Source organism: Ovis aries, chromosome 1, assembly GCF_016772045.2.
Source record: "Ovis aries strain OAR_USU_Benz2616 breed Rambouillet chromosome 1, ARS-UI_Ramb_v3.0, whole genome shotgun sequence".
Lineage (NCBI taxonomy): Eukaryota > Metazoa > Chordata > Mammalia > Artiodactyla > Bovidae > Ovis > Ovis aries.
The window spans coordinates 102,315,815-102,338,441 of NC_056054.1; the positions used below are offsets into that span (position 1 = coordinate 102,315,815).

Consider the following 22,627-nt stretch of genomic DNA (forward strand, 5'->3'; position numbering starts at 1 on the left):
TGTTTTTATGTCTTTGTAAGAAGGACTTCTGGTCAGTGTTTTGTTTCCTGATCTTGGTTTGACATGGTTAGTAGTCACTTGGACTGATGTTCTGATAATTATGCTGCTGTCTGTGATGGTGCTAAGCCTTTTTTCATCTTGATGGTGATTGTGTGGAACAAAGACTATATTGGAGAAAAATACAGGATTTGATTAAATTATTTCTTCCTTGGACTCCTTATTTCTTTGCATGGTATACATCTGCCATTTGGACATACAGTTGTCAGTGACAGAAGAAAAAGATGTCATTCTTACCAAGGGGAGATAAGTCTTTTAGGGTCTATGAGAAATAAGCATGGAAGAGACAAACTATGATATATGATCAATTGTTTATTTTCCATTTTCATGCCATTCACTCTTTTATATTCTATATGCCCAAAGTGATTAATAAATGCAGAATAATACAGAGTTCCAAAGGATACTTGAGCCAGGTGTGCTGACTGGTAATAAGATATAGCAGATTTGCTTGATATAACAGTGACTTTGTCCTATTGGTTCCTTTAATATTTTTGATTAATATTAATCTGTACCAATCTGGAGAGGTCCAGATATGTACCTCTCAAAAGAAAAATCCTTCCTTGAACCACAGCTCCAGAAATATTCATGGTTTTTCAAGTTTAACACTCCATGATATCTATTTCTTCTATTAACCAGTTCTTAACCACAAAGCTCAAAGTTTCCTATAGAATAAAAAGAAATTATCACCAATGTAAAGAAATAGTGTCACTAAGTTTTAAAAAATGATAAGAAGAAGTAACACCCTGAGGGTAATGAAAATTTCCTTGAATCAAAGTTATGCCTTTGTAATCCTAAACTTTGGGTTAATTACTTTATTAATACTTTATTAATACTCATTCATAATAATAGTTTCTCCATGACTGTCTAAAGCCCAGCTGTTTTGAAATATAATTTGAATGGCCATAAGTTCCAGGGTGTATATTATGGACTGTTATATTGGATCTCATTAGTTCTCTATATTCAGGTTAGTCCCTGTTTTCCATATGACTGGAACTGTGACTGAAATTTTCAGCTGGAGAACCAGTCCCTAGCTGTCCATAGTCATAACTGGAACTGCCATAGCTGCCATGTCTCCAAACTTGGCCTGCACCATGATTTTGAATCCTTGAGTAGAATGCAGACATTCCTTGGTTGGTCACAATCTGATTACCTGAACCTCTCGAATGACCCTTCCTGTCACTGGACTGACTAACTCTGGATTCCCTATATCTGCTGCTTCCAGACCCAGTGGATGTTTCTCCATGACCAGTTCCAGAGTATCTGGAGCTGTCCCTTGACTGCTCATGGTGGCTCCCCTGTCTTTGCCCAGTGCTTGACCCAGACCTTTGGTGGATAGATTCACCATGGCTCCCTTGATGGAACTGTGAGTGCCTAGAACTGTCTCCTGTCTGGCCATGGACAGATCCATGTTGGTTACTTGAGCTGGAACCAGACCTTCCATGAGTTGTCTCAGAATGCCTACCTGAATCTCTTGCATGTCCCTCACTGTCACTGGCCTGACTAACACTGGATTCGCTGTGCCTGCTGCTTCCAGATCCAGAGGAGGTTTGTCCCTGTTGAGACCCAGAGTGTCTGGAGCTGTCCCTTGACTGCTCATGGTGGCTCCCCTGTCTTTGTCCCGTGCTTGATCCAGACCTTTGGTGGACAGTATCACTGTGCCTTCCTTGATGGGACTCTGAGTGCCTAGAACTGTCTCCAGTCTGTCCATGGACAGATCCATGTTGATTTCTGGAAGCTGAACCAGGTCTTCCATGAGTTGTCACAGACCGTCTACCTGAATCCTCTGAATGTCCTTCACTGTCACTGGCCTGACTAACACTGGATTGCCTGTGCCTACTGCTTCTGGATACAGTAGAGGTTTGTCCATGTTGAGTTCCAGAGTGTCTGGAGCTGTCACTTGACTGCTCATGGTGGCTGCCCTGCCTTTGCCCAGTGCTAGATCCTGACCTTCTTTGGAGAGAATCACTGTGCCTGCCTTGATGAGACTCTGAGTACCTAGAACTGTCTCCTGTCTGGTCATGGGAAGATCCATGTTGGTTTCTTGAGCTGGAACCGGACCTTCCATGAGTTGTCACGGACTGTCTACCTGAGTCTTCTGAATGTCCTTCGCTGTCACTGGCCTGACTAACACTGGATTCCCTGTGCCTACTGCTTCTGGATCCAGTGGAGGTTTGTCCATGACCAGTTCCAGACTGTCTGGAGCTGTCTCTTGACTGCTCATGGTGGCTCCCCTGTCTTTGCCCTGTGCTTGATCCAGACCTTTGGTGGACAGTATCACTGTGCCTCCCTTGATGGGACTCTGAGTGCCTAGAACTGTCTCCTGTCTGTCCATGGACAGATCCATGTTGGTTTCTTGAAGCTGAACCAGAGCTTCCATGAGTTGTCACGGACCGACTACCTGAGTCTTCTGAATGTCCTTCACTGTCACTGGCCTGACTAACACTGGGTTCGCTGTGCCTGCTGCTTCTGGATGCAGTAGAGGTTTGTCCATGTCGAGTTCCAGACTGTCCGGAGCTGTCACTTGACTGCTCATGGTGGCTCCCCTGCCTTTGCCCAGTGCTGGATCCTGACCTTTCATGGACAGATTCACTGTGCCTCTCTTGACGGGACTCTGAGTGCCTAGGACTGTCTCCTGTCTGGCCATGGACAGATCCATGTTGGTTTCTTGAGCTGGAACCAGGTCTTCCATGAGTTGTCTCGGAATGTCTACCTGAATCTCTTGCGTGTCTCTCATTGTGGCTCCCTTGATTGGTCTCTGAGCGCCTAGAACTATCTCCTCTCTGGCCATGGGAAGCTCCATGTTGGTTTCTTGAGCTGGAACGAGACCTTGTGTGAGGTGTCACGGACTGTCTACCTGAATCTCTTGCATGTCCCTCTCTGTCACTGGACTGACTAACACTGGATTCCCTATGTCTGCTGCTTCCAGATCCAGCAGAGGATTGTCCATGTCCAGTTGCAGACTGTCTGGAGCTGTCCCTTGACTGCTCATGGTGGCTCCCCTCTCTTTGCCCAGGTCTAGATGCTGACCTTTCATGGACAGATTCACTCTGCCTCCCTTGATGAGATGCTGAGTGCCTAGAACTGTCTCCTGTCTGGCCATGCGAAGATCCACGTTGGTTTCTTGAGCTGGAACCAAATCTTCCTTGAGTTGCCACGGACTGTCTACCTGAGTCTTCTGAATGTCCTTCACTGTCACGACTAGCACTGGATTGCCTGTGCCTACTGCTTCCGGATCCAGTGGAGGTTTGTCCATGACCAGTTCCAGACTGTCTGGAGCTGTCTCTTGACTGCTCATGGTGGCTCCCCTGTCTTTGCCCTGTGCTTGATCCAGACCTTTGGTGGACAGTATCACTGTGCCTCCCTTGATGGGACTCTGAGTGCCTAGAACTGTCTCCTGTCTGTCCATGGACAGATCCATGTTGGTTTCTTGAAGCTGAACCAGACCTTCCATGAGTTGTCACGGACCGACTACCTGAGTCTTCTGAATGTCCTTCACTGTCACTGGCCTGACTAACACTGGATTCCCTAAGTTTCCTGCTTCCATATCCAGCTGAGGATTGTCCATGTCGAGTTCCAGACTGTCTGGAGCTGTCTCTTGACTGCTCATGGTGACTCCCCTGTCTTTGCCCAGTGCTAGATCCTGACCTTCCTTGGAGAGAATCACTGTGCCTGCCTTGATGAGACTCTGAGTGCCTAGAACTGTTTCCTGTCTGGCCATGGGAAAACCCATGTTGGTTTCTTGAGCTGGAACTGGATCTTCCATGAGTTTTCTCAGAATGCCTACCTGAATCTCTTGCATGCCCCTCACTGTCACTGGCCTGATTAACACTGGATTCCCTGTGCCTGCTGCTTCTGGATCCAGTGGAGGTTTGTCCCTGTTGAGACCCAGAGTGTCTGGAGCTGTCTCTTGACTGCTCATGGTGTCTCCCCTGTTTTTGCCCAGTGCTTGATCCAGACCTTTGGTGGATAGATTCACCGTGGCTCCCTTGATGGGACTCTGAGTGCCTAGAACTGTCTCCTGTCTGGCCATGGAAAGATCCATGTTGGTTCCTTGAGCTGGAACCTGATCTTCCATGAGTTGTCTCAGAATGCCTACCTGAATCTCTTGCATGCCCCTCACTGTCACTGGCCTGATTAACACTGGATTCCCTGTGCCTACTGCTTCTGGATCCAGTGGAGGTTTGTCCCTGTTGAGACCCAGAGTGTCTGGAACTGTCTCTTGACTGCTCATGGTGGCTCCTCTGCCTTTGTCCCGTGCTGGATCCTGACCTTCCATGGACAGATTCACTATGTCTCTCTTGATGGGACTCTGAGCGCCTAGAACTGTCTCCAGTATGGCCATGGGAAGATCCATGTTGATTTCTTGAGCTGGAACCAGGTCTTCCATGAGTTGTCTTGGAATGTCTACCTGAATCTCTAGCACGTCTCTCATTGTGGCTCCCTTGATTGGTCTCTGAGCGCCTAGAACTATCTCCTCTCTGGCCATGGGAAGCTCCATGTTGGTTTCTTGAGCTGGAACGAGACCTTGTGTGAGGTGTCACGGACTGTCTACCTGAATCTCTTGCATGTCCCTCTCTGTCACTGGACTGACTAACACTGGATTCCCTATGTCTGCTGCTTCCAGATCCAGCAGAGGATTGTCCATGTCCAGTTGCAGACTGTCTGGAGCTGTCCCTTGACTGCTCATGGTGGCTCCCCTCTCTTTGCCCAGGTCTAGATGCTGACCTTTCATGGACAGATTCACTCTGCCTCCCTTGATGAGATGCTGAGTGCCTAGAACTGTCTCCTGTCTGGCCATGCGAAGATCCACGTTGGTTTCTTGAGCTGGAACCAAATCTTCCTTGAGTTGCCACGGACTGTCTACCTGAGTCTTCTGAATGTCCTTCACTGTCACTGGCCTGACTAGCACTGGATTGCCTGTGCCTACTGCTTCCGGATCCAGTGGAGGTTTGTCCATGACCAGTTCCAGACTGTCTGGAGCTGTCTCTTGATTGCTCATGGTGGCTCCCCTGTCTTTGCCCTGTGCTTGATCCAGACCTTTGGTGGACAGTATCACTGTGCCACCCTTGATGGGACTCTGAGTGCCTAGAACTGTCTCCTGTCTGTCCATGGACAGATCCATGTTGGTTTCTTGAAGCTGAACCAGACCTTCCATGAGTTGTCACGGACCGACTACCTGAGTCTTCTGAATGTCCTTCACTGTCACTGGCCTGACTAACACTGGGTTCGCTGTGCCTGCTGCTTCTGGATGCAGTAGAGGTTTGTCCATGTCGAGTTCCAGACTGTCTGGAGCTGTCACTTGACTGCTCATGGTGGCTCCCCTGCCTTTGCCCAGTGCTGGATCCTGACCTTTCATGGACAGATTCACTGCGCCTCTCTTGACGGGACTCTGAGTGCCTAGGACTGTCTCCTGTCTGGCCATGGACAGATCCATGTTGGTTTCTTGAGCTGGAACCAGGTCTTCCATGAGTTGTCTCGGAATGTCTACCTGAATCTCTTGCGTGTCTCTCATTGTGGCTCCCTTGATTGGTCTCTGAGCGCCTAGAACTATCTCCTCTCTGGCCATGGGAAGCTCCATGTTGGTTTCTTGAGCTGGAACGAGACCTTGTGTGAGGTGTCACGGACTGTCTACCTGAATCTCTTGCATGTCCCTCTCTGTCACTGGACTGACTAACACTGGATTCCCTATGTCTGCTGCTTCCAGATCCAGCAGAGGATTGTCCATGTCCAGTTGCAGACTGTCTGGAGCTGTCCCTTGACTGCTCATGGTGGCTCCCTCTCTTTGCCCAGGTCTAGATGCTGACCTTTCATGGACAGATTCACTCTGCCTCCCTTGATGAGATGCTGAGTGCCTAGAACTGTCTCCTGTCTGGCCATGCGAAGATCCACGTTGGTTTCTTGAGCTGGAACCAAATCTTCCTTGAGTTGCCACGGACTGTCTACCTGAGTCTTCTGAATGTCCTTCACTGTCACTGGCCTGACTAGCACTGGATTGCCTGTGCCTACTGCTTCCGGATCCAGTGGAGGTTTGTCCATGACCAGTTCCAGACTGTCTGGAGCTGTCTCTTGACTGCTCATGGTGGCTCCCCTGTCTTTGCCCTGTGCTTGATCCAGACCTTTGGTGGACAGTATCACTGTGCCTCCCTTGATGGGACTCTGAGTGCCTAGAACTGTCTCCTGTCTGTCCATGGACAGATCCATGTTGGTTTCTTGAAGCTGAACCAGACCTTCCATGAGTTGTCACGGACCGACTACCTGAGTCTTCTGAATGTCCTTCACTGTCACTGGCCTGACTAACACTGGATTCCCTATGTTTCCTGCTTCCATATCCAGCTGAGGATTGTCCATGTCGAGTTCCAGACTGTCTGGAGCTGTCTCTTGACTGCTCATGGTGACTCCCCTGTCTTTGCCCAGTGCTAGATCCTGACCTTCCTTGGAGAGAATCACTGTGCCTGCCTTGATGAGACTCTGAGTGCCTAGAACTGTTTCCTGTCTGGCCATGGGAAAACCCATGTTGGTTTCTTGAGCTGGAACTGGATCTTCCATGAGTTTTCTCAGAATGCCTACCTGAATCTCTTGCATGCCCCTCACTGTCACTGGCCTGATTAACACTGGATTCCCTGTGCCTGCTGCTTCTGGATCCAGTGGAGGTTTGTCCCTGTTGAGACCCAGAGTGTCTGGAACTGTCTCTTGACTGCTCATGGTGGCTCCTCTGCCTTTGTCCCGTGCTGGATCCTGACCTTCCATGGACAGATTCACTATGTCTCTCTTGATGGGACTCTGAGCGCCTAGAACTGTCTCCAGTATGGCCATGGGAAGATCCATGTTGGTTTCTTGAGCTGGAACCAAATCTTCCTTGAGTTGCCACGGACTGTCTACCTGAGTCTTCTGAATGTCCTTCGCTGTCACCGGCCTGACTAACACTGGATTGCCTGTGCCTACTGCTTCCGGATCCAGTGGAGGTTTGTCCATGACCAGTTCCAGACTGTCTGGAGCTGTCTCTTGATTGCTCATGGTGGCTCCCCTGTCTTTGCCCCGTGCTTGATCCTGACCTTTGGTGGACAGTATCACTGTGCCTCCCTTGATGGGACTCTGAGTGCCTAGAACTGTTTCTTGAGCTGGAACCAGATCTTCCATGAGTTGTCTCAGAATGCCTACCTGAATCTCTTGCATGTCCCTCATTGTCACTGGCCTGACTAACACTGGATTCGCTGTGCCTGCTGCTTCTGGATCCAGTGGAGGTTTGTCCCTGTTGAGACCCAGAGTGATTGGAACTGTCTCTTGACTGCTCATGGTGGCTCCTCTGCCTTTGTCCCGTGCTGGATCCTGACCTTCCATGGATAGATTCACTATGTCTCTCTTGATGGGACTCTGAGTGCCTAGAACTGTCTCCAGTATGGCCATGGGAAGATCCATGTTGATTTCTAGTGGTGGAACCAGGTCTTCCATGAGTTGTCTCAGAATGCCTACCTGAATCTCTGGCGTGTCTCTCATTGTGGCTCCCTTGATTGGTCTCTGAGTGCCTATAACTGTCCCCTGTCTGACCATGGGAGGAACCATGTTGATTCCTTGAGCTGGAACCAGGTCTTCCGTGAGTTGTCTCAGAACGCCTACCTGAATCTCTGGCGTGTCCCACACTGTCACTGGCTTGACTAACACTGGATTCTCTATGTCTGCCATTTCCAGATTCAGCTGAGGTTTGTCCATGTCGAGTTCCAGAGTCTCTGGAGCTGTCTCTTGACTGCTCATGGTGGCTCCCCTGTCTTTGCCCAGTGTTTCTTGACCTTCTGTTGACAGATTCACTGTGTGTCTCTTGTTGGGATTCTGAGTGGGTAGAATTATCTCCTGCATGAGTCTGGACAGAATCATTTTGATTCCTTGAACTGGACCCTGATCTTCCATGAGTGAATACGAATTTCCTACCTGTATCTCGTGAATGTCCTTCCGTGTCTCTGCCCTTCGTGATGTTTGACCCATAGTTTTTACTGTGACTGGATTGAAAATTCGTAGTCACTTTGTCTTCACAAACTTGATAGGAGTCATCATACTCTGATCCTGTACATTTTGCACTTCTTTTACCTTTATTTTCATAACCACATTCTTCTTCTTTTTCTTCATATCCCCTGGTTGGGCTAACACTTGACATGTGCCTTCTTTCTTTTGGTTCAGTAGAGCTTGATCTCCTTTTCTTTTCCCTTCTTGACTCATGGTGTTTTTTGCTGCATCCATGTCTGTGTCCAGAGGTTGGTGTGTCATCTCTTCTTTGTTTACTTCCAGATTTAGATCCATGTCTCTTTTTCCCTCTTCCTCTTGGGCTCTTTGATCTGTCTTGATTCTTTCCACCACTTCTTGAATGACTGTACTTTCTTTTTGTTTCTTCTTTTTCTTCTTCTGTTTCATCTTCGTAGCGGTATGTATGCTTTTTCTGTTTTTGTCCTGCTGTCTGTAAATTCTGTCTTTGAGTATAATTATAATATGCATGAGCCAACTTGAATACCATCAGAAAAAACTCTGTAAAGTCTATTTTCTTGTTGTGATCTACATCGAGGATATGCATGAAAACTTCAGTGGTGTCTGGGTCATCTGGATTCTGTAAACAGGAAAGACAGGAAGAGTACATGAGAGTGACTGAAGTGGAAGATTAAATAATTAAAGTGAACTTTGGAAATGTGAATTCTTGCTATATAAAAGTAGAACCTAATGTTTTCTTTAATGATGTTTGTTTTATCTTGACTTAGTAAAGAGCTGTTGGTACTGTCCTAAAAGACCTAAGTCTTAAATGCTAGTATGGTGACACAAAAAATTTGATGGGGCATGTTCTTCTTTTAATTCTTCAAGTGTCAGCATTTTGTAAATTTTTCCATGGAATTATCTTTTAGACATACCCTCTTTACATTCTAGAAATTAGAGGGACTATTATGATAAGTTAACTTTTGTTTACTTCTTTTTAACAAATATTTGTGTTTTTCCATAGACAATGTGTGTGTATGATATATAGAGAGGTATAAAGAGCTGAACAAATTATATCTGTTTGAAATAAAATTAAATTTGTTCCTATGCCAAGAGAAACAACTCATAAAGATTTCACAGTAATATTTTGACATTTTTTGATGCAGAACAAAAATGATATACTGTTTTATCTGGCAAATAACTTTTACCTTCAAGACGGGCCGAAACTCCACTTCCAGCAATTCCTTCAGCTCTTTTTTACTCAATGTGTCAGCCTCCTTATCTGTTTTTGAATATTTGTGGAATATTTTGATGATGCCATTGATGTTTTCCAGAAGAGTCGACATCTTTTGGAATTATAGGTGAACCTAGAAAGAAGTTAAAGTGCACATTAATTTATTTCATTTTGTAGGTCATATCAATTATGATGATAAATTTTCACATTTATAAACCTTTATCTTTTCCTAGGTAGTCCAGCTTTAAAAATGGAAGGTGGCCACGAAAAACTTCTATCCATCACCTACGTGATGAATATCAACACACAGTTTGACTGGACTGCCAACATTTTGGCCTTGATCTCTCTTTTTCTTCCCCCACATCAAACTATTCTTCTATTTGCATGCCTAAAATATCATAAGTCACAAAATATCAAACTATCTCTCAAAACTCACTTTTCTTTTTTACTTTTCTACTCAATAGCTTTATTTTTAAAAATTTATTTAATTGGGGGCTAATTGCTTTACAATATTGTAGTGGTTTTTGCCATACATTCAATGAATCAGCCATGCGTGTACATGTGTTCCCCATCCTGAACTCCCCCTCCCACCTCCCTCCCCATCCTATCCCTTTAGGTCATTCCAGTGCACCAACCCTGAGCATCCTGTCTCATGCATCAAACCTGGACTGGCGATCTGTTTCACATATGATAATATGCATGTTTCAATGCTATTCTCTCAGATCATCCCACCCTCGCCTTCTCCCAGAGTCCAAAAGACTGTTCTATACATCTGTGTCTCTTTTGCTGTCTCATATATAGGGTTATCGTTACCATCTTTCTAAATTTCATATATATGCATTAGTGTACTGTATTGGTGTTTTTCACAGTGGAATTTAGATACTCTCACAGTCCTTTGGCAAAAGCTGCAATAGATTCTTCCTTTCCTTTATCTCAGAAGATGACATTGATTTTTATTTCACTGAAAACTTGTGATCTATTAGGAGAGAATTTCATTTTTCCAGAATCTGTTCATCCAGCCTATTGCATTTGTATCCACATACTTTAACTTTCACTACTGTTTTGTGGATAAATTGTCCTTCTGTCCTTTATTTTGGCACTGGATCTCCCTCTCTCTTGCCTATTCAAACATTTGCTTTTGTAGTTATTCACTTTTTCTCCTACCTCATCATGGTTTTTTTTTTTTTTCTGAAACATTCACTACAGCATGTGTGCATGCTGAAATCTCTCTTATTTATATCCCCTCCCTCATCCTACATCTTCCTTTGTGCACCACCTGATTTATCTTTTCTCTACTATACCAAAACCCCTCACAAGATATACCTATATTTTTCTTCACTTTCTATTTTCTTTTATTCAGATTATCTTTCTGTCTCAAAAATCCACTAAAGCTCTCATGATGATTAAAAAAATACCCTTTAACTTACTACGTCCAACTATCCATTTTCATTTCACATATGCTAGACATATCAGCAGCATTTGATGTAGGTGGCTACATCCTCCTTCAGAGACCCCATTCTCTTTAGTTTTTTCCTTCTGACCTCACTGCCTATTTTTCTTAGTCTCTTATTCCAGGCTCTAATGTTAATGTGCCTGAGATTGAGTCCTTAGTTCCTTTTCTGTATTTTATGCTCCCTTGGGAGGAGTGGAGGGGTCTCAACTGGCTGTGTAACTTTAAATCCTATGTAGGTTGACAACTCTGAAATTTATATATCCAGCCATAAAGTCTCCTCCAAGCTTGACATATGTATGTCTAAGTACTTATCAAATATTTCTGCTTGGGCCTAAAAGAGATCTTAAGTCTACCATGTTCATGACAGAAGCCTTAATTTCCAACTACTTTATGCCACCTACCTATCCTCCCCAGTTATCCCTATCTCACTGATTGCTCAAGCCACAAACCTGGGATTTAGTCTTGGTTATCCTTTTTTTCACATCCTGTATCTAATTCATCAACATGTTTTATTGAATGTACTTTTAAAATATCCCTTAAATTGGCCACTTTTTTTTCCCTCCACACTATTGCCTTATCTAGTAATTAATTTTGATTCATAGCAAAAACATGCTGGAGTTTGTTCCATCTTGAAGATCTTCCCTTGAACAATATTTCACCCACCATCAAGATATTCCACTCTATCCAGCTCTCCTAGTGAATGGTTTACTTTCTCAGCAAAGAGTCTTCAAAGAATTTTCTGTGCTTCCCCTCATTTTATGTTTACCACTCATTTAAAACCAGTTCCCTCAAATTTTTGCCTCCAAACTTGAAACTGATTTGTGTTGAATAACCTATGGTCTATAAGTTGCTAAATACAGTGGTCAGTTGTTCATCCGCCTCATCTTTCATCCTCTTAGGGGTGTAGAATTGCTCATTCCCTTTTTCATGGAATTTTTGGTTGTTTGTTTCTTGGATCTTAACACTGCATTCTCCTTATATACCTCTAGTCTATCAGCTGCTCTTTCTCAATATTCTTTACTAATCTCTCATCTTTTGCTTAATTTCAAAATGTTGGATAATCCCCATGGCCTATGTCCTTGACCTTCTCTTTTAAAATATATCTATTCACTGAAATCTCATTGGACCTCTTGACTTCAGATACTGTCTAATTACTTCTAGATTGATACCTCCAAGCATGACCTTACCTTTGATTTCTACACTCACTCATTCATACCTTAATTTATTTAACAAATATTCAACACCTACTACAGGATTAGGTACTATTTTTTGCTCTGGGGATATAATAATAAACAAGATGAATGAAGTACCTATTCTTCTGAAGACAATAAACAAATGAATGAAGAAATTAGATATTGAGAAGTGACATGCATACCATTAAAATAAGAATGGTGCTGTTAATATATAGTGTTATTGTGAGGGATGTGCTTTAGATTGATCAGAGGAGATTTTGTGTTAAAAAAGGACATTTGAGCTTAAAATAGAAAAATAAGAAGGAATTAACCTTGTTGATTAGTTGAATAATTTTAGGTAAAAGGAACAGTGCAGTCATGTGAATGTGGGAATCAACTTGGAAGATTAGTGATATAGAAAAAATACCAATTCCAGAACAAATCAGGAGTAATACAACTTAATGTCAGACTTACAGACAGAGGTTAGAAAATGATGATTTTCTAAATAGGGTAACATTTGTGCTTTTTATTGTAAGTGTAATGGGAAGTCACTTAATGATTTTTTTTTTTTTTGAATCAGAGTAATCTGATTCAGTTTTTAAAGGATCATTTTGTAGAATCACTAATTAGGGTTCTTTCAAAGTCAGATTCTTTTAAGGACAACTGGAAAGCTGGTGTTTATGTGTGTGTGTGTAGGTATCATAACACTATCGAAATTGTGATAATTTGTTGAAGCTTACCTTCAGATTAGAAGAGAACTACAGTAATTTGGGGAGTTAAATAACTGCAATTATTAAAAACTGGTGGAAGATATCAAGCCACAGATTCAAGAAGTATTATCAACTCCAAGCAGATATATAAAAGAAAACAATACCTAGATACATAATAAAAAATGTCTGAACACTTAAGACAATGAGGAAATCTTAAAACCAGCCAGAGAAAAAACATATTATCTTCAAAAAACCAACTACTGACTTTTCAAAAGAAATAGTGGAAGCCAGGAGACAGTGAAATGTTTTTCTTATCTTCCTGTAGGAAAGTAAGTTCTACCCTAGAATTCTATACCCAGTGAAAGTATATATGAAAAAGAAAGCTTAAGTAAGGATATTTTCAAGCAAACAAAACAGATTTACCTTACACCATAAGATTTACTCTAAAGGAAATATTAAAGAATGATCCTAGTCAGAAGCACAGAGAGGTAGGAAAGAATGAAGAAAAAGTCAAAAGTGTAAGTATAGGGGAAAATCTAAATGAATAGTGATGGAAAAAACAGCAATAATAATATCATTCAAGATTTATGATAGTATATAACTATAGTATATAATATATAGTATATAACTATCATAAATAAGGTTGGAAAGGGTAAACAGAGTTCCGGTGCTATAGGATACTTGGATTGTTGGAGTGTCGCATACTCTAGTAAGTCCAAGGGTAGGTGTTATGTTGTAATGTCTAAGGTAAACATGAAAAGACCAGTAAAAGGATGTGTAATTAATACGCTGATATGACAAAAATTAACTGATGAATATGTAATTCATCCAAAAAAGTTAGAAAAGAGAAAAAGAAATGTAAAACAGGTAGGATATTAGACACCACGTAGTAATATGGTAGATTTAAACCAGATAGATTTAAGCAGTAATGATACTGAGTAAGAATGGACTAAATCTACAAGAGACACACTTAAGTCTGATATATGTTGGAAAAAGATATGTTATTCAAATGTTAAAGGAGAGCTATTGTTTTTGCTATGTTAACATCTGTAGAGTAGATTTTAAGACAAAAGTATAACTAGAAGGATATTTCATAACAATAAATGGCTAGTTCATGAGGAAGATATAAGAACTTAAATTGATACGTACTTAATAACATAGCCTCATAATATGTACAATAAAAAATGACAGAATTATAAGGACAAATTGACAAATCTGTAATTATAGTAGGTAACATACTTCTCTCAGCAACTGATAGAACAAGTAAACAAAAATATTATAAGGCTATAGAAGAGTTCCACAAAATTCATAAGACAGTAACTAATATATATGGAACACTGTGTCTAACAAATATAATATACACATCATACTGAAATGAATATGAGACTTTTGAAAATTTACTATATGCTAATCATAAAGAAAATTTCAACAAATTTTAAAGGATTAAAATCATGCAGAATTTGTTTTGTACCACAGTGAAATGAAGCTAGATTTCAACGATAGAAAGAAACATACAAAAATCTCCACAAATGTTTGGAAATTAAGCAGTAACTTCTAAATAACAAATAGGTCATACAATACATTGCAGTGTAAATGAGAAAATATTTTGAGCTAAATACAAATGAGAAAATATGAAATAGCAAAACTTGTGGGATACAGTCATTCCATGCCTAATGAAAAATTTATAGTTTTATTACATATATTACAAAAGAAAGGCTGAAAAATCAATAACCTAACCATATATGTTATGAAGTTTGGAAAAGAACAACAAATTCAGTCCAAATAAAGTATAACAAAGATAAAAACTGATATTAATGAAATAGGAAACAAATTTAGAGAATCAAAAAGCCAACATTTTTGAAAATTTGATAAAACTGAGAAACTCTGAATAAATAAGAAAAGAGGAGAAAGGCATAAGTAGTCAATATCAGGAAAATAAAGGGGATATTGCCTTATGTTTTATAGGTGCTAGAAAGATAAGTGCATATTATAAACTTTATAGAAAATTTTTGAAAATTTAAATGAAGACATATTTCTAGAAAAATGCTTCCTATGCAAATGTAAACAACAGGAAGTATTCCATATTGAAGGGAAGGGTGACTACAAATCAGCTGGCTTTAGTAGTGAATTTTGTTTAATGTGTAAGAAATAACTCTAATACCACAGATTGTTTCAGGGAAATTAAAAAAGGAGAACACTGATTTTATGAATCCAACATAACCTCAGTACCCATAACCTGACAAGGATATTACAAGAAACAAAGTTTTCAGAAGAACTTCCTTTATGTACATAGAAAGAATCTGAAAGAAAATAATAAACTCAATCTAGTATTGCACAAAAAGAATATGCATTATACTTAAGAAAGTTTTATTCTTAAAAATCATGTTTGTTTTAATATATGAGAACTGATAGAATACTGGGAAAACAGTTTTTTTGAACCTCTTAATAGATGCAAAAAACACTTGATAAAACCCCTACAATGGACATGCAAATTAAAGCTTAGCATATTCCTGGCTTAATTTTTCTTTCATTCCAATGGAATCTGAAAATTCTGGCAGTGAATGAATAAAATGCATTATAAGGAAGTAATTATAATAAAAATATATTCTTGTCCATAAAAAAATCCAACATTAATTTTTATTTACAAATTGAGTTGTATCTGCTGCTGCTGCCGCTAAGTCACTTCAGTCGTGTCCGACTCTGTGCGACCCCATAGAAGGCAGCACACCAGGCTCCCCCGTCCCTGGAATTCTCCAGGCAAGAACACTGGAGTGGGTTGCTATTTCCTTCTCCAGTGCATGAAAGTGAAAAGTGAAAGTGAAGTCGCTCAGTCCTGTCCGACTTCCCTGATAGTTCAGTTGGTAAAGAATCCGCCTGCAATGCAGGAGACCCTGGTTGGATTCCTGGGTCAGGAAGATCTGCTGGAGAAGGAATAGATTACCCACTCGAGTACTCTTGGGCTTCCCTTGTGGCTCAGCTGGTAAAGAATCCGCCTGCAATGCGGGAGACCTGAGTTCGATCACTGGGTTGGAAAGATCCGCTGGAGAAGGGAAAGGCTACCCACTTCAGTATTCTGGCCTGGAGAATTCCATGGACTGTATAGTCCATCGGGTCCGAAACAGTCGGACAGGGTTGAACGATTTTCACTTTCACTTTCACCTTGATGGTACTATAGTAAACAGCATAGTTGATGGTTACATGGTGAATACTTTTCTCCCTCAGTTTTTGAATGAGATCAGTACACCTGCTAGTATACTATGCAACATTGTTTTGAAGTTCCTAGGTACAGCAAAAATTTAGACAAAGAATGAGAAACAGAATAATTGGAAATGAAGTAACAAAACTGTCATTATTAAGAATGATGTGACTTCCATATGTAGAAAATTAAAAAAATTGTATAAACTACTAGAATACAGAAAATTAACAATGTTGCTGGATACAAGATAAGTATACAACATTCATTTGTGTTTCTATACAAAATCAAGAAACATAAATTGAAATAAGGAATGATGCTATTTACAAAAGTGTCAAAAGTCAGGAAACTGCTAGAAGTTAAATCTAACAGAGATTTAATCCCAAAGAAAGCCAATGCCAAAGAATGCTCAAACTACCACACAGTTGTACTCATCTCACACACTAGCAAAGTAATGCTTAAAATTCTCCAAGCCAGGCTTCAACAGTATGTGAACCATGAACTTCCAGATGTTCAAGCTGGATTTAGAAAAGGCAGAGGAACCAGAGATCAAATTGCCAACATGCACTGGATCACTGAAAAAGCAAGAGAGTTCCAGAAAAAACATCTACTTCTGCTTTATTGACTATGCCAAAGCCTTTGACTGTGTAGATCAAAAGAAACTGGAAAATTCTGAAAGAGATGGGAATGCCAGACCACCTGACCTGCCTCCTGAGAAATCTGTATGCAGGTCAAGAAGCTACAGTTAGAACTGGACATGGAACAACAGACTCGTTCCGAATGGGAAAAGGAGTACGTCAAGGCTGTATATTGTCACCCTGCTTGTTTAACTTATATGCAGAATGCATCATGAGAAATGCTGGACTGGGTGAAACACAAGCTGGAATCAATATTGCTAGGAGAAATATCAGTAACTTCAGATATGCAGATGACACTACCCTTACGGCAGAAAGAGAAGAAGAACAAAAGAGCCTCTTGATGAAAGTGAAAGAGGAGAGTGAAAAGTTGGCTTAAAACTCAACATGGCAAAACCAATACAATATTGTAAAGTAATTAGCCTCCAATTAAAATAAATAAATTTAAATTAAAAAAAAAAACTCAACATTAAGAAAACTAAGATCATGGCATCTGGTCCCATCACTTCATGGCAAATAGGTGGGGAAACAATGGAAACAGTGACAGACTATCTTTTTGCACTCCAAAATCACTGCAGATAGTGATTGCAGCCATGAAATTAAAAGACACTTACTCCTTGGAAGAAAAGTTAAGACCAACCTAGATAGCATATTAAAAAGCAGAAACATTACTTTGCCAACAAAGGTCCGTCAAGTCAAAGCTATGGTTTTTCCAGTAGTCATGTATGGATGTGAGAGTTGGACCATAAAGAAAGCTGAAAGTCGAGGAATTGATGCTTTTGAACTGTGGTATTGGAGAAGACTGTTGAGAGTCCCTTGGATTGCAAGGAGATCCAGCCAGTCCATCCTAAAGGAAATCAATCCTGAATATTCACTGGAAGGACTGATGCTGAAGCTGAAACTTCAATACTTTGGCCACCTGATGCAAAGAATTGATTCATTTGAAAAGACCCTGATGTTGGGAAAAATTGAAGGTGGGATGAGAAGGGGACGACAGAGGATGAGATGGATGGCATCACTGACACAATGGACATGAGTTTGAGTAGACTCTGGCAGTTGGTGTTGGACAGGGAAGCCTGGCGTGCTGCAGTCCATAGCTTGCAGAGTCAGACACAACGGAGCGACTGAAATGAACTGAACTGAACTGAAATCTAACAAAAAATATGAAATATATGTACTCAGAAAATTATAAACATTATTGAGACTAATTTAAAAAGATATGGATAAATGGAAGATTGTGTCTTGTTTGTGTGTTGTAGGTGTCAATGTTGTCAAGATGTCAGATCTCCCCAAACTCATTTTTACGTGCAGTAAGATTTCATTCAGAATCTGTGAAATGTGGGGTGGGAGGAAGGGTCCAGGATTAGCCAGAACAACAATGAAGAAGAGCAACTTTGTGGACATATAGGATGTTAAGTGTATTATAAAAGAAGACAGCATGACACTGATGCAACATTAAACAAATAGATAAGTGAAAGATCAGATATATCATTATGCACATTTAATTTATGAAACAGGTTTTGATGAGAGTTGGCAGGGAAAATATGGTCTTTTGAATAAATGGTGCCGGGTTAATTGAATTCCCATATGGAAAAATGAATTTGTTCCCAGGTGGATTTTACATGTGAAAAATAAAGGAGACTGAACTTCAGTGGCTAAGACTCCACACTCCTAATGCAGGGGCCCAGGTTCAATCTCTAGTCAGGGAACTAGATCCCACATGCTGCAACTAAAACATCCCGCATGCCACAATGAAGATCAAAGATCCCATGCGCTGCAACTAAGACCCGGCACAGCAAAGCAAATAAGTGAATATTTTTTAAAAAAGAGAGATTATTTGCCTACAAAGTCTAAACATAGTCTTTCGAAAATGGTGAAGGAGATAACATAGGAGAATATTTTCAAGAACTTGGGGTAGTTAACTTAAAAAATATTAATGATAAAGAACAAGATTGATAAATTGGAGTGCATTAAAAATAGGAATGTCTGCTTATTCAAAGACTCTATTAAGGAGAGAAGGAAAGCCATTGAGTGGAAGAATATATGCAACACATTTAACCAATAAAGGGCTCTCCCTTGAATATAAAAATAACTCCTATAAATCAATACAAGAAATATGGATGGCCCCATAGCAAAATGGTTAGACAGTACAAGAGCTTTGCAAAATAGGATATACAAATGGCTAATAGACACAAAAAGTTCTCAATTTTGTTAATCATCAAGGAGCTACAAATTAAAATTAACAGTGTGAGACTATAACACCCCCACCAAAATGACTAAAAAGACAAAAAGAAAAAAGAATACTAATTCTACATATTGGTGAAGATATGGAAAAACTAGGTGTTTCATACACTCCTAGAAGGAGCATAAGCTGGCAGAAATACTTTCAAGAATTGTTTGATAATACCTAAGACCAGTGATTTACTCCTAGGAATAACCCCAATAGAAATATGTACACATTTATAACTAAAAATCATGAACAAAAATGTTCATAGCTCCATTATTTATATTATCTCCCCAAAGGAAAACAACCCAAATATCTATCAGTAAAAAATGAATAAAAAAATTGTGGTATTTCCATATACTAGAGGTGGGAATGAAGGGATAGCCTACATTAAGATGGTAATGTGGATAGGAAGACGGATTGGCATGTCTTACAATCAGATTTGGCTGGTCAGAGTGATAAATCAGTGTGGTGTAAAGGAGAGAATGGAGAGATACATAGATTCTAGATTTGTGTTTGAACAAAGAGTTATTTCTCACTATGTCTATTACCCTGTCATCTCTCATCTAAACTGCAGTCCATCTCCTTTCTCCCACCATTGCCTATGATCTTCTTTTCCATATAGCAGCTCAGAGTGATCTTGTTATTCTTCCTGCTTAATACTCTCCAATGTCTTCTCATCTACTTCAAATAATGTACAAACTCTACTGTGCCCCTCTTTACATGGCCTGCCTAGTTCTGTGACTCACTATATACCACTATTCCTCATGTTAAACATGCTCTAGGCACCCAAGCATCTTTTTTTCCTTTAAAGGATTTACTCTTGCTTTAGAATCCTCTTGTTTGCCTCGACTAGTTTCTTCTGTCTTTAAGATCTGTGCTCAAAAGATAATTCCCCAAAGAGTCCTTTCCTAGCCCTTCAATCTCAGGTACTATTCTATTACTTTACCATATCACTGTCTTTTTTCTTCATTGTTCTTATCACTGTTTAAATTTATATTCATTTCTTGTTTACTGAATGTTTTCTTCTGCTACTAAGTTTATGTTGTTCATTGCTGCATAATCAGCCAAGAGACAGCATATGGCAAATAGAAGGTAGTTAATATATATTTGTTCAGTGAATAGGTAAACAGATAAACAAATAATATTAACAGAGTAGCCAGGTGGAAAGCAAATTTATGCCCTCATTTTCCTTCTGTGTCAAAATAAACTTTTAGTAACATAGCGGCTAAAAATAAAGGACCCCAAATATCCAGAACTTTTGACCTGAGACCACATGTACATCCGGATCTCCACCTTGCTTAAGAACAAGTAGACAAGGTGAGAGTTAGTCCCTCTTACTTACTTCCTTCCTTCACCAGAAGAGCAAGGAGATTGTAGCCCGGAGGAGCTTGCTGGGTGATGAAGTCTGGGATCATCGCCTTTTATAGCAGGTCCATCCAGGGGAGGAGCCATCCTCTGTAGGATGGTCTGATTCATTCCTAACCAAACTCAGATCCACCCAAATCTCCACCTCTATTTCTCTAGCGACCTGTTTACTTCCCAACTTGCTCACGTACTCATCTGTACTTGTTTTACCAAGTTACAATTTAGGTTTACATCATTCCCGTGCATACTGTAGCTTTCATGAAAGATTCCCTTTGGCTAGCACAGGCTCTTTGTGTGCAGGGTCCACACCTTCTGGGTGTTGTTGTTGTTTTTATTACCCCCTTCAAATGGTAGATGCTTGATAAATATCTACAGATAAGTGCGCTTCCTTATCCTTGTCTCTAGAGGAGTAGTAGAGTACACATTTTTGAAAAAAATTAAATTTGGCTTATATTTAAGCCAACATTACATGCATCTACCTACAGATCCCTTTTTATTAATAAATTCCATCTCTGAATCCTGAGAGAATTTGCCATGATGAATGTTGATCTTCTACAAAGTGTAATGAATTCAGAGAAGGTAGGCAAATTTAATTTTGATTTTTCAAAACAGAACAAGAAGGTGGGCTCTCGAATTAGAAGTAGTGATCACTAGGAGATGGCATAAACTTATTGGACAAGAATCATTAGTCTTGTTTTCAAGGTTGTTAATTGGGGTATCAGAGGCATGTTCTACCTACTCTTCCTGTGGAATAAGCTGTGGCTTTTCTCATTGACCTCATAAATATACAGGAGATGCCTATCCTTGGCCTCTCTCTTTATTCCTAGACTGTATATTGAACAGATTACATTTCCATTGGGGTGTCCCCTTGTATCTCAGTCCGTACTATTCAAACTGAACTAATTATTATGCCTTGTACCAAAATATACCATCTTCTAGGTTGAGGAGGATGAGACCACATGTACACCCAGATCTCCACCTTGCTTAGGAACAAGTAGACAAGGTGAAATGTATTCCCTCTTACTTCCTTCCTTCACCAGAAGAGCAAGGAGATTGTAGCCTGGAGGAGCTTGCTGGGTGCTGAAGTCTGGGATCATGGCCCACGTTACATGCCAACGTTACAAGCACCTACCACAGGTCCCTTTTTATTAATAAATTCCATCTCTGAATCCTGAGAGCACTTACCTGACACCTCTATCTGCTGAGTGTCTAAAGCCCCACAAAGTCATTTCCATTTCTCTTTCTCTAGCCTTCACGGCATGTCATGATGCGTCACTTCTATATGAGGGTCTATTATGCAGACCTTCCTCTACCTCCATGGCAATCTTAGTTCTAGACTTCACCATCTTTTGACTGCTGCTGCTGCTGCTGCTAAGTCACTTCAGTCGTGTCCAACTCTGTGCGACCCCATAGACGGCAGCCCACCAGGCTCCCCCATCCCTGGGATTCTCCAGGCAAGAACACTGGACTGGGTGGCCATTTCCTTCTCCAATGCATGGAAGTGAAAAGTGAAAGTTAAGTCACTCAGTCATGTCTTACTTTTAGCAACCCCATGGACTGCAGCCTACCTGGCTCTGCTGCCCATGGGATTTTCCAGGCAAGAGTACTGGAGTGGGGTGCCATTGCCTTCTCCGATCTGGACATTAGTAAAAAATGTCATAACCAACCCTTCCACTATTAGCCTGCTTGATTCATCTTTTACTCTTATCATTCCTTCTAATTGCTCCTACTTGCCTGGAGAATCCCAAATTTCTTTACCAGACGTATAAGCCCCTTCACAGTAGTAATGAATCTGTATCCTTTTAGTTACTTCTCTTATCACCTGCATTTTATGGGAAAGTCACTCTGTACTGATCCACGCTCCTTGCATAACCTTTTAATGGTCTACTACTATTCAGATTCTCTATATGCTGTCCTTACTACTGGGGAGTCCCTCAATCTTAGCTTCTTTTCATTATTTAAGCCTCTCCAGAATCACCACCTCCTTCATAAAGCCTCACCTTACATCTCCAGGTAGATCACTGTCCTCTCATATACTTTATATTAATCTCCCTTACAGCACTGATGATACTTTAATTACTTATGTATCTGTAGTGCCCAGTGCCCCATTTTGTATTTCTTCTCATTCTGGCATTGACTGGGTCTTGAATCATCTTTTGTATTCTTGGACCCTGTAATAGTTCCTGAGACATGATGAAATAAATGCATGGGTGTGATGGTTGGCAGGGGTGGGGGTATGGGGTGAGGAGATGATCTTGTTTAGAGTTGGTGAGGTATGCATATGTCAGAGCTTTAAAAATCTTTGTTTAATGTCCTCATTTTCTTTCCTTTTGTGGAACATTAGTAGTTAACATCCACAGAACATAGATCTTCATTTTCTTCTCTTTTCTTCTTAGGTTTATCTTTGTGTGCCAGGAGCTACTGTTTCTCTCTCACCAAGATATAATAATAGTCATAATCTATACTGTATGCCCATTCAGTATGTGCCAAGAATGGGCTAGGATTTTGCACATATTTCTTCTAATCCTCAGAAACAATCCTGTGAGGTCCTTATTATCATCCCTAATTTTGAGATGAGGGAGCTGATAGTGATAGGGAGAAGATTACCCAGCGTGTAAGTTACAGAACCAG

The 22,627-nt window shown here is 40.7% G+C and overlaps 2 protein-coding genes across 2 annotated transcripts; both read right to left on the minus strand.

The window, feature by feature from the left end:
- Positions 1-354: 354 nt before the first annotated feature.
- On the minus strand, positions 355-5,828 carry FLG (filaggrin; the record flags this gene model as incomplete). Its single annotated transcript, XM_042253786.2, has 1 exon — positions 355-5,828. A coding segment is annotated over one exon (4,806 nt), but the record flags the coding sequence as incomplete, so codon positions are not given.
- A 5-nt stretch (positions 5,829-5,833) lies between these two features.
- Positions 5,834-9,368, minus strand: LOC105614079 (filaggrin-like; the record flags this gene model as incomplete). Its single annotated transcript, XM_042243252.2, has 2 exons — positions 9,216-9,368; positions 5,834-8,647 (listed from the first exon to the last, which is right to left on the minus strand). Coding segments are annotated over exons 1-2 (2,952 nt in total), but the record flags the coding sequence as incomplete, so codon positions are not given.
- Between the last annotated feature and the right edge of the window lie 13,259 nt (positions 9,369-22,627).